Source organism: Micromys minutus (genome assembly GCF_963924665.1).
Source record: "Micromys minutus genome assembly, chromosome: 23".
Classification (NCBI taxonomy): Eukaryota; Metazoa; Chordata; class Mammalia; order Rodentia; family Muridae; genus Micromys; species Micromys minutus.
The window spans coordinates 22,052,758-22,067,487 of NC_137958.1; the positions used below are offsets into that span (position 1 = coordinate 22,052,758).

The 14,730-nt window shown below is 39.9% G+C and overlaps 1 protein-coding gene across 1 annotated transcript in view; it reads left to right on the forward strand.

Moving 5' to 3' along the window:
• Nucleotides 1–278: 278 nt before the first annotated feature.
• Nucleotides 279–14,730, forward strand: part of GRM3 (glutamate metabotropic receptor 3) — a gene marked incomplete at both ends in the record, with an annotated part of 92,062 nt that continues 77,610 nt past the window's right edge. Inside the window, one exon of the mRNA XM_080936162.1 lies at nucleotides 279–746. Within this exon, the coding sequence (XP_080792288.1) occupies nucleotides 279–746 (468 nt within the window). The remainder of the gene's footprint in view (nucleotides 747–14,730) is intronic.

A 14,730-nucleotide genomic window follows, 5' to 3' on the forward strand; every position in this document is an offset into this window, starting at 1 on the left:
ATAGTCAAGATTCCAGTAAAATCCAACTGAAATAACTACTGGAGCTCGCATCCATCAAAGGTCTTACAGAGAAACATTTATAAAACTATTGCTGATTTTATAAATCATTTTTGTTCATATAACTTTTATCTCTTTAGGAATTCGGTAACGGGCTCTTTTAGCCCAATCCTCCCTTATCGGAAGGACAGGCCAAAGACCCCACTTGGAAATGAGAGAAGACTAGCGGGAAACATTGGCTCCACCCAGTGATATCTCCAAGAGATACAGAAACAGGATTCATGAAGATGTTGACAAGACTCCAAGTTCTTATGTTAGCTTTGTTTTCAAAGGGATTTTTACTATCTTTAGGAGATCACAACTTTATGAGGAGGGAAATTAAAATAGAAGGAGACCTTGTATTAGGAGGCTTATTTCCTATTAATGAAAAAGGCACTGGAACTGAAGACTGTGGGCGAATCAATGAAGACCGTGGTATCCAACGCTTGGAGGCCATGTTGTTTGCCATTGATGAAATCAACAAAGACAATTACTTGCTCCCAGGAGTGAAGCTGGGGGTTCACATTTTGGATACGTGTTCAAGGGATACTTATGCATTAGAGCAATCACTGGAGTTTGTCAGGGCGTCTTTGACTAAAGTGGATGAAGCTGAATATATGTGTCCTGATGGATCATACGCTATTCAAGAAAACATCCCACTGCTCATAGCAGGAGTCATTGGTGGTTCCTACAGCAGTGTTTCCATACAGGTAAGACTGGCAAATGCTACTGTAGACGGCTGTATCACTTTTTCTCTTATGTTGCAGGAGAACAGAACTTGATGTTGTTAATAATTTCATCAGTGGATGATATTAACAATTCAATATTTAGTTTCAATAGTTAATATTTTAATATAGAGCATTCTACCACTGAAAATTACTGTGAAGTAAACTGGATGGCTACAACTGCCAAAAAAAAAAAAAAAACTGCCCCCAAATTTAGTGGTTCAACACAATTATTTATTAATGTACAATCTGAAGAACCGTTGAGTGGATGAGTAAAAACTCAGCTGTGAGTGGTACTTCCAATGGTGTCTTCTTTCTTCTTCCTGTAGTCAACAGGATTCTCAGAATGATTCTAGAGTAATATCAGAGATGCATCAGGATGCATATACAACTTCTTACACTTCTTCTAAACTTCTCTGCTATTTCGTATCTACTACTATCCCACCAGCAGAAGCGACTCACAGGGCTCAAAGTCAAGGACTGAGAAACAATAATCTGTCCACAGTATGAGAGCTGCAAAGTTACATAGCATGGTCCTTTTAAGTTGGGCTGTATTTGGAGCCATTCATGTCATCAATCACAAGCAGGTACAGGATCTCTGAAGTCTATTTTTCACACTATTTTTTTTTTTGCTCTTTTCTTCAGAGATTTAAAAGTATATATATAAAGAGTTTCTTAGTGAAAGTGTATGCAGAGAAGCCAAGTGATTAACAGAAATCAAGGTAGGGAGCAAGGAAGACAGGAAGAAGAAAAGATAGAGAGGAGGAGGAACAGGAGGAGGAGGAGGACAGAGAGAGACTAAGAGAGAGAGAGAGAGAGAGACAGAGACAGAAACAGAGAGAGACAGAGAGACTTTGGCACACAAATTAGATAAGAGCTGATAACTGCTCTCATAACTTCATTAGAAAAAGAAGCCACATCTCAAACTCTTCAGTGCTCACTCACAAAGCCACAGAATTTTAGAGCTAGAAAAGGGCCAAAAAGTCACCCAGTTCCATTTTCTCATTTTCCTAATTCCCCCAAAAGACTGGCTCCATGAAAACTCCCCTCTCGAGGCAGAACGAGGGATCAACCTGAGATTGATCTTTTGTGCTCTTTCAACTACCCCAAATGCCTTCTACATGCTTATTGAAATTCAGCATTTTTTTCTGGTGAGAGAACTAATGTTGCAGTAGTAGCTCATGATTCTGAGAGGCACATACTCTGCCTCCTACTAAATCACTATAATCAAAACCCAAGCACTGGAGGGAGTGATGAGATGTGTCCTTTACATGTCACAATCCCTCTTAAAGAGACTCCATTTGCATTAGCACCGCCTGATTTTTATATTCCAGATTTGTGGCACTTAAAAATTCAGTGTAGCATTCTGTGCTGTTCTAAATGAGCTGTTTCAAATTTTGTTCCTTCTTCGGAGCACACGGTCGTATTATGAGTAATTAGGGTAATTGGTTTTTCATAAACACCCCTTTAACTTTATTAGAAGAGTAGCAAATATTGCACATCTCAGAGCAGAGCATGTAAACTTTGCCATTACTTTTATACTTGAGTCAGAAGAGGTGACAATTTTTGTTTGAAAAGGAAAAAATGTAAGATCTGTATGTAGCACACATTAATAACAATTTCACCAGCAATGTGTCAAACATTCTCCAAGTACTCATATCTGTATTACTTTCAATAAAGGATTGCACATAGGCTTTGGGGACATTTGGTTTTCCCCAGCAGTAAGTCTATTCTCTGTGTGCCCCAAACCATTTCTTATAACTGTAGAACAAACTACCTTACATATAGTTATTTTATTTGACTTTGCTCTTTTGATACTATGCACTCTTCAGAAGTCAGGCCATTTTAGCAGAAGAAAAGACATACGTGCATGAAAAAGTCCTGTCTGCTTTATTGAGAGAAGCTGTGTCTTCGACATCAAACTAATTGATTTGCTAACGCATTCACTGGCTGTGGGCTCTGTACTGAGGTGCACAGGTAAGAAATTAGGATGACTGACAGGATGGAAGTTGTACCAGGAAACAATTAACCAGACACATGCAAAAAATAAATAAAAAGTGAATGAGACAGAGCATCTGCAGAGGCTGATCAGAAAGGTGTGACAAATGCTCATGTTCAAGGAGACAAAGAGCTCACAAAGGAATAAGGGTGTGAACTAGAAAGGAGGGAACCAAGCACTGGGCTCAATTTATTCTAGGAATTTAAAGCACTCCTGGACATTAATAAGAAAACACTTCTGGAGACAGGTTATTTGGGCATCTCTCATGTGTATCCACCTCTGCTTCCAGAATTACTGTGGCCACATATCCTGGAGTTGGTAACTGTGGTGACAGCAGGAACCTGTCCTAAGTCTTTAAACACTTAGACTTCATGAATATGCACTGAAAAATGGTCAAACGAAAGAGGATGAAACAAAGTAGAAACAAGTCCATCACATGATTTTCTGTGCACACCCACCGTGTCATGGCATTAGGGCATAGACCAAAATCCAGAGTTTCCTGCTGACAAACAGGTTACTGAGACTGGGTCATGGAGAACGCTGTTATACACCTTCCCTCCTGGGGCTCCATCAGCTGTTTAGTGGTCCTGTGTTGGTGACTTTTGTATTGCTGTTGACAGACGTACCCGACAGAGACACCATATAGGAGACAAGATGCATTTTAGATCTCCGTTTCAGAGGGTCTTGATCCACCTTGGTGAGAAAGGCATGGCAATTTCAGGCATCGGGGGACAAGTGACACAGGCTTCCCAACAGGGTAGACCAGGACACAGAGAGAGTTAGGCAGGATCAGGGAGGCAAGCAAAAGCCTGTCCCTCTGGGTGACTTCTGAGAGCTAAACACCACCTCCTGAAGTTCCACAGCCTCCTAATCTTTCAGGATTCAAACTTATAGGGGATAGTTCCAGTTCAAAGTTTTATCAGTCCTCCATTTAGCCTGGATGGGTTTATTTTCCAAATTGCTTCATAAAAGGTTTCCTCTCTGGCTTCACCTCCCCATTAAAGGAGAGGAATTCTCCTGAAGGCAGCAAAGGGGGTGCCTTCTGCAATGTTAGCTCATATCGTTAGGTAGTGTTAGTAAAATCTACATGGAATGCAGTATTCTTGATGACTTGCTGGGTTAAACTGTATCACCATCGATGAAGACCTGGATAATTGTTCTCCCAATATGCTCATTAAGGACAACAAACCACTCTGTGGTAGTTCCTTTATAAAGTAGCCAAATTGATTCCTTAATTCAGTCGTCAATGAATGCAAACATCCAAATACTTTTACATGACCAAATAGACTTAGGGGATCTACCCACACACTCCAGTGAGCAGGCTCCGTTTCAAAGCGTTTTAAAGACTGTCCTGGTGCCCTCTATAAGCCTACAAGCCTCTCACTTCAGGGAATATCTTGCTGCAATAAGAGATTCAGGTCGATTGCCTTCAGCTAGTCAATTCTCTCTTTATGGCACTTTCTTAGGAACAGTGTTTATGCAGGTGCCTTTTCAAATGAGCTGCAGTTAGTGTCTAAGATGCCCAGCCAAATCTTCTTCCTTGAAATGTCTCTAATAGGTTAGAAGGTGCATTCTCCCCGCTGGCTGCTCTTTCCTGTTTGGAGCATTTTTATCTAGAACATGGCAGGTGAACGATGAGATAGTGCTTTGCCGGTGAGTACTAAAGCAACCTCAGAAAATTTTCGATTTGGCTTTGATAGCATCTAAAAGCTCAGTTCCTAGTAAGGGCCAAACTTTGCCTTGAAAGAATGTGTGGCACTGCTATCAGTTGACAGCACGATACAAAGAGGCCAAAAAAATAATAATGAGCTGAAAAGACTGGAGTGGAACAGGAGAAGAGTTTAGCTCCATTTAAACACATAGCTGGTTTACTGCCCCTTGGCAAAGACTTTCATAAACAAAACAGTGTTCTCATTTTGTACCTGAACTATCATGTCCTTTGGCTATCATCAGTAAGTCTTACCAAATCCGACTTCTCTCTCAGCTGAAATTCTAGCCTCGTGGAGAAGCCATTCCAAAGCTGCTTAGACGTAGCCTTCGATTCTAATTCATTAAATGGTTTGTCGGTGTACATTTCTGTTTAGGAACCACATGAATATTTCTCTTTATGTTGCCAGCGCCTGAAATATGTTCTCTGCCATTATGTTGGGGATTGGTTCTAAAGCCACACTTCCAGACCTGAGGGTCCCTGCCCCCAGCTGGCTTCAATTGATAATAAGGAATTGCTGGACAGTCATTGGCTGGGCAAGGAGATGGGCGGGACTTTTAGATTGCATGGACAGAAGACAGAAGGAGGGAAGGAGTGTGGAGGGAGAGAAAGGAGGAGGAAGAGGAGGAAGAGGCAGAATCATCATGACAGGGAAGCAGAGGCATTACACATAAAAGCTTCAGAAAAGAACCAAGCCAGCCTTGTAAGAATTCGGAAAGATGGTCTTAGAGGCCATTCAGTAGCAGAGATGGAATATTTATTTAGCAAGTTGATTTAGGAAAGTTGGAGGGGGAGAAGGTACGCAAGCTGCTGGAAAGATTAGAAATACACAGCCATTGAGCTATTCAAGGCATATCAAAATTAGCTGGTGTGTGTATGTGTGCATGTATGTGCATGTGTGTGTGTGTGTGTGTGTGTGTGTGTGTGTGTGATTTGTGAATCCAGCAATCAAAAAAGCTTAACTAGTTTACTGCTACACAATTTAGTGGGTGATAATTTTTTTCACGAAATTCTAGGAATTGATATATGATAACCTGCTACACTGCCTCTAAATGACAGAAAATCCTTAAATGAGTTTGGAGTGGGTGGTCTCACAGCCATTATCCGCTCTGCTAGATGATTCTGAATGCTCACAGGTAAGAAATGAGCCTTTTCCTGAAGTGTCAGGTAAAAGACAGATGAGGACACAGGATGCGTACCATCTTCTCCCCTCTCTCTACACAGTAGCCCCAAGATGCCCTCATCTGAGAGCTTCTTGCAGACTTACACAATTGGTTCTCAGACAGACCAGTCCAAGACTACAACCCACTGGCTATCCGGAACCATGCTAGAGAAGACGAGAGCCCCATCCTGCCTTTCATCTGGCTCTGTGTGGTTTCTCCGCAGAAAGGTTATATCCTGATGGTACGAAGCTGTCGTGCTGCTCGATAGTTTAGAGACAGAGACAGGAGAAATGCATGTTCAAGGCCAGACTGAGTTACAGAACAACTTCAACAATGCAGGGACAAATCAGCGAGACCCTGTAGGAAAATTAAAAATAAGTAAATAGGGCACAGATATGCCTGCATATAGATGTATACATGTAGATATGAGTGTGTGGCCATGGATATGGATATGCATACATACATATATGTGTGTGTTTATGTATGTATACATATGTATATACATCAGCTTTCTTCCTCATCTGCCTTTTACAGGACACTCAGTTTTCTACTTCAGGAAAATGATCACAATAATCTAGGGGGCTGGGATCCTAATCTAAAACTCATCGACACACACACATACACACATAAACACACAAACACACACATAATCTATATGTGTGTGCACTCTCAAGTGCCAGACACTCAATATTGTTCTTGCAGAAGGGATCCTGATTGTGCTCTCAGGGGACGCAAAGGACAGCACTAAAACTTCACTTACTAATTCCTTAGTGGAAAAAAACAAAAGGAAAGCTGTATTTAGTGAGTTAAACTACACCGCTTACAGCAGGAAACAACTACATCTTCAGTGTGTCTCTCTAGAGAACATTCACCATCGAGAGTGAAATCCGGAGTGCGGCCTGCTAAGATTTCTTTAACATCTTACACGTAAGATGGAGCTGTCAGGAGCGCTTCACACACAGCGTTTAGTTCTCAGCCTCTTCATTTCTCTTGTTTTGTCTCCCTCAGCATCTCTGCTCCATTCAAGAGGAGTGGTTCCAAGAGGAGCAGAGAGTCCTTGAAAGAAGGCACCATGTTCAAATTCTTCTAAGTTTCAGGTCCACGCAGCTCTTGCCTCCCATGCCACGTACTCACCATCCCCTCTCAGTTCCCAAAACGCCTTATGCAAAAGTTGTCTCAGAGTCACCTTATCTCCTTCTTGCCCTTCCTAATCCGAAGCAGTCTCACTAACCTGACTGAGTCCTTCTACTGCTCTTGCTCAGCTTCCGCCAAAAAAGGGCAACGATTTTCAGTGGCTCTGTCACAAGAAGGGAGGCACCATCGATAGCAATTAAAGGCCTTTTTGCTAACATTGCTTTATTGTAGAAAATTCTCAACAGAGGTAATTACCTAAGATACGCTATATCCCCCCCCCCGCTTTAAGGTTGATTTGTCCCTTAATTAATTCCCCTTCTGTTCTATATTTATTAGGAAACTACTCTAGTGAGAGACAAGAGGCTGCCACCCAGACCACCATGCATATGTGTGAATTTGCAAGGAGGAAATGAGCTATGTCTGTGAACCATGTTTGTATTACAGATTTCACCATATGATGGACACTGTGGGACAAAAAGCAAGGAGTCCATTATTCAGATATTATTAGCAAATGATTTGTGACTACAGATTACCAAGTAAATTAATTGAAATAAGACTCTTGAGACTTTTATTTGAACCTAAGCAATTACTGGGTTTTAAAGGTTTATTTATTTATTTCATGTATGTGAGTGCACTGTTGCTCTCTTCAGACACACCAGAAGAGGGCATAGGATCCCATTTCAGATGGCCGTGAGTTACCATGTGGCTGCTGGGAATTGAACTCAGGACCTCTGAAAGAGCAGTCAATGCTCTAAATGGCTGAGTCATGTCTCCAGTCCCAAAATGACAAAAGGATTGTTTTAATGAGTCAACGTTTCCTTTCCACATCTCTGTTAAGTAAACCCCTTTTCAACAAACCAGTAGAACAAGGTTTGGTGTTGTAATTTAGAAAGTGCCAACCTTAGCAGTTTATCATGATGAAAGACCATTGATTTAATATAGTAGAGGTGATTTTCCTAATCCTTAGGAAAATGTAGGTTGAGAACTAACAGTGTTTTTTCCAATTAATGGCTTGGGGAATTTAAGCATAATGTTCCCCAAACACCTGCAGTTAAACTCTGAGCAAACACTGATACTCCAGGCTGTTTATCAGTAGGACTTCAAGCACTAAAATTATAATGTCACTATTTTTGACACCACCACCTGGCATATTATGGAAATCCCTCTGTTACTAGTGACAAAGTCTTCATTCCTGCCAGCTCTTTGACTTCATACCCAACACTGGGAACTGCAGCACAGGAGGAAACACAATAGCAACAATACTGTAGAATGATGCTCTAAATATAGTTCAGATTCCTTTTTGCCAGGTGGTGGGAAGGGCAAAACATTTTGAGATATTTGCCACCAGTAGCTACAGTTGAATAGGCCAGGTGTGCAACCCAGGGACTAGGCACTGGGCCTAAAATTTGGGTAGATGTCACCTGGTTCCCAGGGAGTCTCTATGGCATACAAACTGGGCAACTAAACACTCTCAAAGTAGAAAACACGTAATTGAATGCATGATACACAGATTGTGGAGGGTTTTTTTTTCTATAAAAGGCAAGAGTTGGTTGACATTTTAAATGGACATGTGAATTAACCATACATTGCCTTCGTTTACCAAGTAGTTTTAAGATATTTCACTTATACCAAATTTGAAACAACATAATAAAAAAGGTAAGTTAGTGCTACCCAGTGAATTTCAACTGCAACTGAGGGCTCTTTAACACTTATTAGCAATTATCTCTAATTGTGTTATCTTTTGTCTTGTGTTATCTTTTCTGCATCATGCTCTGAAAGTTAAAATTCTTCATCCTTTCTACAGTTTCCAATAACTGTCATAACTTACAACCTGCTTCCTTTTAAGATGGTGAACAACCAATGACACAAACTAAAGAATGTTCATAGTAATTACTATCAAACAATTGAAATAAATTTTGAGATTTATTTTTCTTTAGCACCTTGATCTTGATACTTCCATTAAGCTGTTCAGAGTTACTGGAATTACAGGCCTCCTGGCCTTCAAGAACTCAGTCTACCTCAGAACAAGTATTCTACCGAGGTGAGGGCCTTGGTCTAGTGACTTTCAAGTTGAATGTCATCCACTGTGATGGTTTTAAAACTGTTCTTCATATAATTCCTATGCTTAAATTTTTAATTTTTATATTCTAAATAACATAGATCAAAAATACTCATAGCTTCCTATAAAGCACTGGTGTTCTGGTGACCTATCTGATATAAATAATGCAATATGAACCATTCTCAGTATTTGACTTCTCTCTCTTACCTAAAAGCCTTTCTTATCTTTCTTATCTCCTCTTAGAAAACTCCCACTCACTTTTCAAGATCAACCTTACATATTATGATTTGCCATATCTCAACCACATAAGCTGAGTTTTTCTTCAGTCTGTACCTTGTGTTTGTGTCTCAGAATGCAATCTGTGCCTATTTTTCTGTATTGCCTGGGAGAGAATAACTTCCTTGAGGACAATGAAGACTTAGGTTTATTTCTTTTAGAAAAATCTACATTTTAGAAAACTGCCTTGAATAGACATCATCTTTATCACCTTTTAAATATTTTGCCTTAGGCTGGTCAATAAATTAGCACTTCCCATATACCACCATTTAATCCTTATGTAAATCTGTGAATCTATGAATTAGTACTATTCCCTTTTTACATTGGTGCAATTGGTGCCTAAAGAAATAAACGATGCTGCCTGTGTTCACATAGCCAGTGAGAGAAGCAGCTGAGACAGGAATGCTGGTCCAGTCCTGGGTACCGAAACACTACACACTCTGCATTAGTTGTGCTAACAACTTTGCTCACATAATACATTTTTAAAAAAAAACCCTGAATACACTGTTCTAGTCTCTACAAATAGCACCATGTATATCCCTTTTCCCTGAATTAGAGCAAGACCTCAAAAGTAAGCAGTTATCGTTTATAAAAATGTTAGGCCATAATCCTCAGCTCCCCCAAATTTTTACTTTTGATTAAAAACCAGAAACAGCAACAATGACTTTTTATGCGTGATGGTATCTTTGCAATGCCACTGTGTGCAAAGTAACTTCAGGGGCTTCAGAAAAATAAAGCTGAAGTTAACTTGTAACTCTGTTAAATCTCCAAAAACATTCCAGAAAATCAACCTCTAAGGCACAAAAGGATGTTTCTGACATGTCTTTTGGTGTTGAGTACCCTGTGAGTGCTTTGTAAGTATAGCTGTTCAACATAAACATGAGATACCACAGATCCCTTATCACTGTACAAAACTGAAACCAGCTCCATTACTTCTCCTGAAAATTAACTCATATAAAAAGGGGGGGGGATCAAAGACAGAGTCAGTGATTTGCTGGGTAAAATGACTTATTTTTTTAATTATGTAACTACTGGCTAAGTCTGAGTAGAAAATAATTCCTGAACCAGACCTACAGGGATCAGGGAACACGGCATACGCTACAGTGTGACATGGCACTGTCACAACAGAACTCCTGCTTTCTGATGTCCGTCCTCTGAAATAATAAGATTCAAAGACACCTCCTCAATCTACGCATCTTTTCAGTCTGATCGATCAGCCAACAGAACAGGAAAACAGATACGCTTCCTGACTAATCAATCTCTTGCTTCCAGAGGAAAAAGGAAAAAGCATATGATGATCCAGAATGCAGACCACAGGTGCTCAGTGTGATGGATTCAGGGGGGAACTAAAATAGAAATAAGGACAGTTGGGGACATCCTTCAGGGTCCTTTTCTTGGGATTTCGGTAGATCATCATTGGGACTGTGTTTAGATGGAAAATGGGAAGAAGCAACTTTGACTCGCACATTTTCAAAGCCCCTGGAATGTAAGCACTGGTGGCCCTTCAGATAATACTGAGCAAACTGCCTTTCACGCTACTACTATATTATATAATGTCCTAAATCCAAATTAACTCTTGATATTTTATAGTGTTTTACCCTCTTTGTGGGGGGAGTCATGTTTCCAGATGTGCTGCAGCTAATGTGCCCAAAAGAAAAAAAAATGACTAATTCCTTTTTGCAATAACATTTATGATTGGCAGTCTTTATGGACAGATAATTCATGTGATGTGAACAGCTTGAATTCCTCAGGCAGTTTATCAACTACACACCACCTCCAGTTCTAGTTTAAAATACAAGACAATCTGGTATTTTGTACAGCTAATGGTTTAATTTGATCTCTGAAGAGGAAGATCACTGGGGTTTCTTAGCCTGACAATTTCTGGAACTTCACCTGGTGAGCTGGGCTGTGAGCAAGCAGATGGTTCAAAGTTCACCCCTCCGTGGCTTATTTATAAGCATTTAATTAAAAGGACTAAATAAAAATTCAGCTCTGCATGCATTATAAAACATCGAAAGATGGAGGCTTATTCTTAGAAAACAGCCCCAAAAAAGATGAGGACTGTGGACAGCACAGAAAAGGCAAAGCTACCGAGATGATTATGTTAGGTCTCCAGATCCCAGAGGCAGCAACAATGCTCCCTTTTCCAAATGTATATAGCTCAGGCCTACAAATAGCATCTTTCTTAGAAGTGTCTGGTACCTCTTTCTGTCTCCAATTTTGTAACTAAACATAGGTCCACATAAAAGCCAGATGCCATTGTTCCCTTTAATATATGAGCACAGATTCAGAAGCCTTATAAACATTCTGAAAATAACTCTCATGGAGAAAAACCACATTAGTGGGTACTTATACTAGACTAAAAAGTGCATGGCCTTTTTGGTTTGGGTTTTGGTTTTTGTTCTTTTTTTTAAAAAATGACATTGTGTCAAGCAGAAAGTCTAAGGCTCATGTGTGAAATAGACAAATCAGGGAGAACCTGAGCAAGAGACTTCACATGGGTGCCACAGGTAACTGACAGTTTCAAATTGACATTCTCTTTCTTTCACAACATAAGAAGAATGGTAGACACCCTGAGTCTTTCCCAGAGTTCATCTTCTTTTGTTCTTCATGATCAAAGAATCATCCAAATAAAGGCTGCCACCTAGGATAATCCAAGGGTGAAAATTGTCAAGAAATACAATTCCCAAGTGAGTTAACAAAAGCATGTCATTTTTTACATTCTTGAATTAAAAATAAATGTTAATATGTTTGTGACTTGATAGCCTACAGTTAAAATGTAATTCCTGGATTAGTTCAAGGCAGCAAAAATATACATCCCACTGTAACCTTGCATATAAAACTAGTATGAGCCAGCTGCATAGGCCACAGAAGAGAGAAACAAGTGAACAATCTTCTGTAAATTGTCCTCTGACCACATGCTTATATCATGGCATGTGTTCCCATGTCAACGTACACACATGAGCTCACATGCACACACACAGACACACAGACACACAGACACACACACACACACACATAGACATAGACAATAAATAAATACATGGGAAATGTAGTATATGCTGCATTCTTCTGATGTAAACAAGTGTTTAGATTATACAGTAGTACCTTTCCACAGTTAGAATTGTTTATGGGAAAAGCAAAGTTTTATATATTTCCAAAGCAAGAATAATAAATGAGCAATTGATATGACTACTAGAAATCTGTATACAATGCATTTGTCACAAGAGAAAACCTACCTTTCCTGAAGACCCTGGGAACAATTCATTTGGTGATGATGCTTGCCTTAGTATGTTTGTTTGAGGTCAATTTAAATATATATTGTTAGGAAAAAGATAAAGAGAGTGTACCTCAGAAGGGAAGAGAATAAGGAGGATATGGCCCATGAAGGTGCTGTGAGGCTTGGGGGTAAGGGGAATCAATACCTCTGGGGGTCCCATGCTGGGTATCCCTTCCTCCTGAGGGACTAGCCACACAATCGTATAGTACAGAACAGAGTTTATTCTGTTCTTGGGAGGTGGGAGTTAAGAGGGTATTAGAAGCAGCGAGAGAGAAAGAAGAGGAGTGTAGAGAAGTAGAGGTCAGCCATGAGCACATGGAAAGAGAGGGAAGAAGGAAACGGGAGAGGAGAGGCAAGCAGGGGGAAAGCAAGAGACCAAGAGGCCAAAAGAGCAAGAGAAAGAGTAGAGGTCCAGCAGCCCCTTTTATAGTGCCAGGTAACTGGGGCAGAGCAGAGTTACATTATAATCTCAAAAAAAAAAAAAATGAATAAGAAAAAGTGACAATAGTCTCAAAAGGAACAAGAGCTAGGACAAAATGCCAGGACTGTGAAACACATTACTGATCCTAAGATGTTTTTTAAATGTGAGTGTGTGAAGGCAGGAACTGAGTAGACTGACTCTTCTCTGTGCACTTATGAAGAACTCTGAACTGAATCTCAAGGAAATGAGACACTCGCTACTCTGTCTTTGACCCTTTAGCCTGTGTGAATGGCAACCTTCAACTTCCATTCTGTAGTTTTATTTTTCCCTGTCTTATTGTTGATTCACTTTTTCCAGTTTTCATAAAGAAGCTTGACTTGTGTCGTTTGAAGTTGAACCCAGAAACTTACATCACAGCTGACGTAATACCACCTTCCTTGCAAAAACGGGACCTTATCCTCCTCAGAGGGTGGGCTCCATTTTAACTTTTCTTTCTGCAGCACTATATGGTTTGGAAAGTCGCTTCTTGTGAATGTCAGTCTCCTTGCCTATAAAATAAAAGTGTAGACCACCTTTACTAGGACTTAAAGCACTAGAAGCCCAATGATCCTGCAGCTTGTTTTTATTTATCTAAGAGTATTGATGAAACTTTTATTCTTCCTTGGCTACTATATTCACAGTTTCTTCCAAGCTGCTCCAGACTGGGCATGGTAATGCATCCTAGCAATTCAGTCCTCCTCAGGCTGAGGCTGAAGGGTCATTAACTTAAGAATAACCTGGTGAAGGTGATGGTGACTTAGCAAGTAGGAGGTTAGTTTGATACACACAGAAACACCCTGTTCCTCCCCACCCCTGCAAAATCTGATTTGGATATATTTTAAATTTTTGTTGTGCACATATTTACTTCCAAAGGTAATTGCTTTCTCCTTTTCACAAGACCCAAGGTAACATCATTAATGTTCGGTTGAAGTCATGATCCTCCACGGTTCTCCAGACTATAATTCTTCTTTGAATGGTTCAGCTGGTGCTGAAACTGAAATGTGCTCCTATTGAGCTCATTCTGACTCCTAGTCCTAGTAACTGCTTCATTCTTGCTTAAGTGTTTGCGCCATATCTGTTTGAAAGTTACTAAAACCATGCCTGTTAACTTATGTCCACTTTTCTTTAATATTTCCTGAATTTGCCTTCTCCCTCTTCTTTCATGCTTTGGTCTTCCCACTATTCATTTATTAAAATGACGCCATAATTCAATCTTCATTTTCCAGAATTCATTGGTAGCAGTAAAATACGCTTTTATGAGCTTTTCTTTCTTTCTGGAGAGATGTGGTTTAAGATAATTTTTTTTCATATTATTTTCATTAATATCACCATGTCCATGCTAGAATATATCCTTACTAGAAGAAAGAAAGGGGTAATCATACTGTCATCTTTTTTAAAGACAGGATCTCTGTATGAAGCCCAGACAGGCCTCAAGTTCCCCATTCTCCTGCCTTCACCTACCGAGGTTCTAAGATTACAGGTGTCTGTCACCATGACTAGCTATTATTTTCTATGTTTATGGAATCAACTTCTCCAGCCATTGGCTCTGTTTCTGCCAACCACATCTTCTTGTGAAAGACAAGTCAAATCAAAATCAAAACAATACACTTCCATTCCTACATTTCATTCTATACTGTCTGCAGTTCTCATGAGTCCATAGTCAGCTTCACACTGAGCACAGAGATGCTCCCAACACATGGAGTTTACTCACCCCTTAGCCTGCAGCTCCTCCAGTGCATTTCATTAACCAGCATGGTTCAGGGCATTATATTCTCTCTCTCTTTCTCAGACCTATATTGTACAAATTATTTTTAAGTCCTTCATCTGTTCTTAAAGTATATTGCTTAAATTATCTCTACCTATGCAAAGTTCTTATCTTCTCTTTAAATG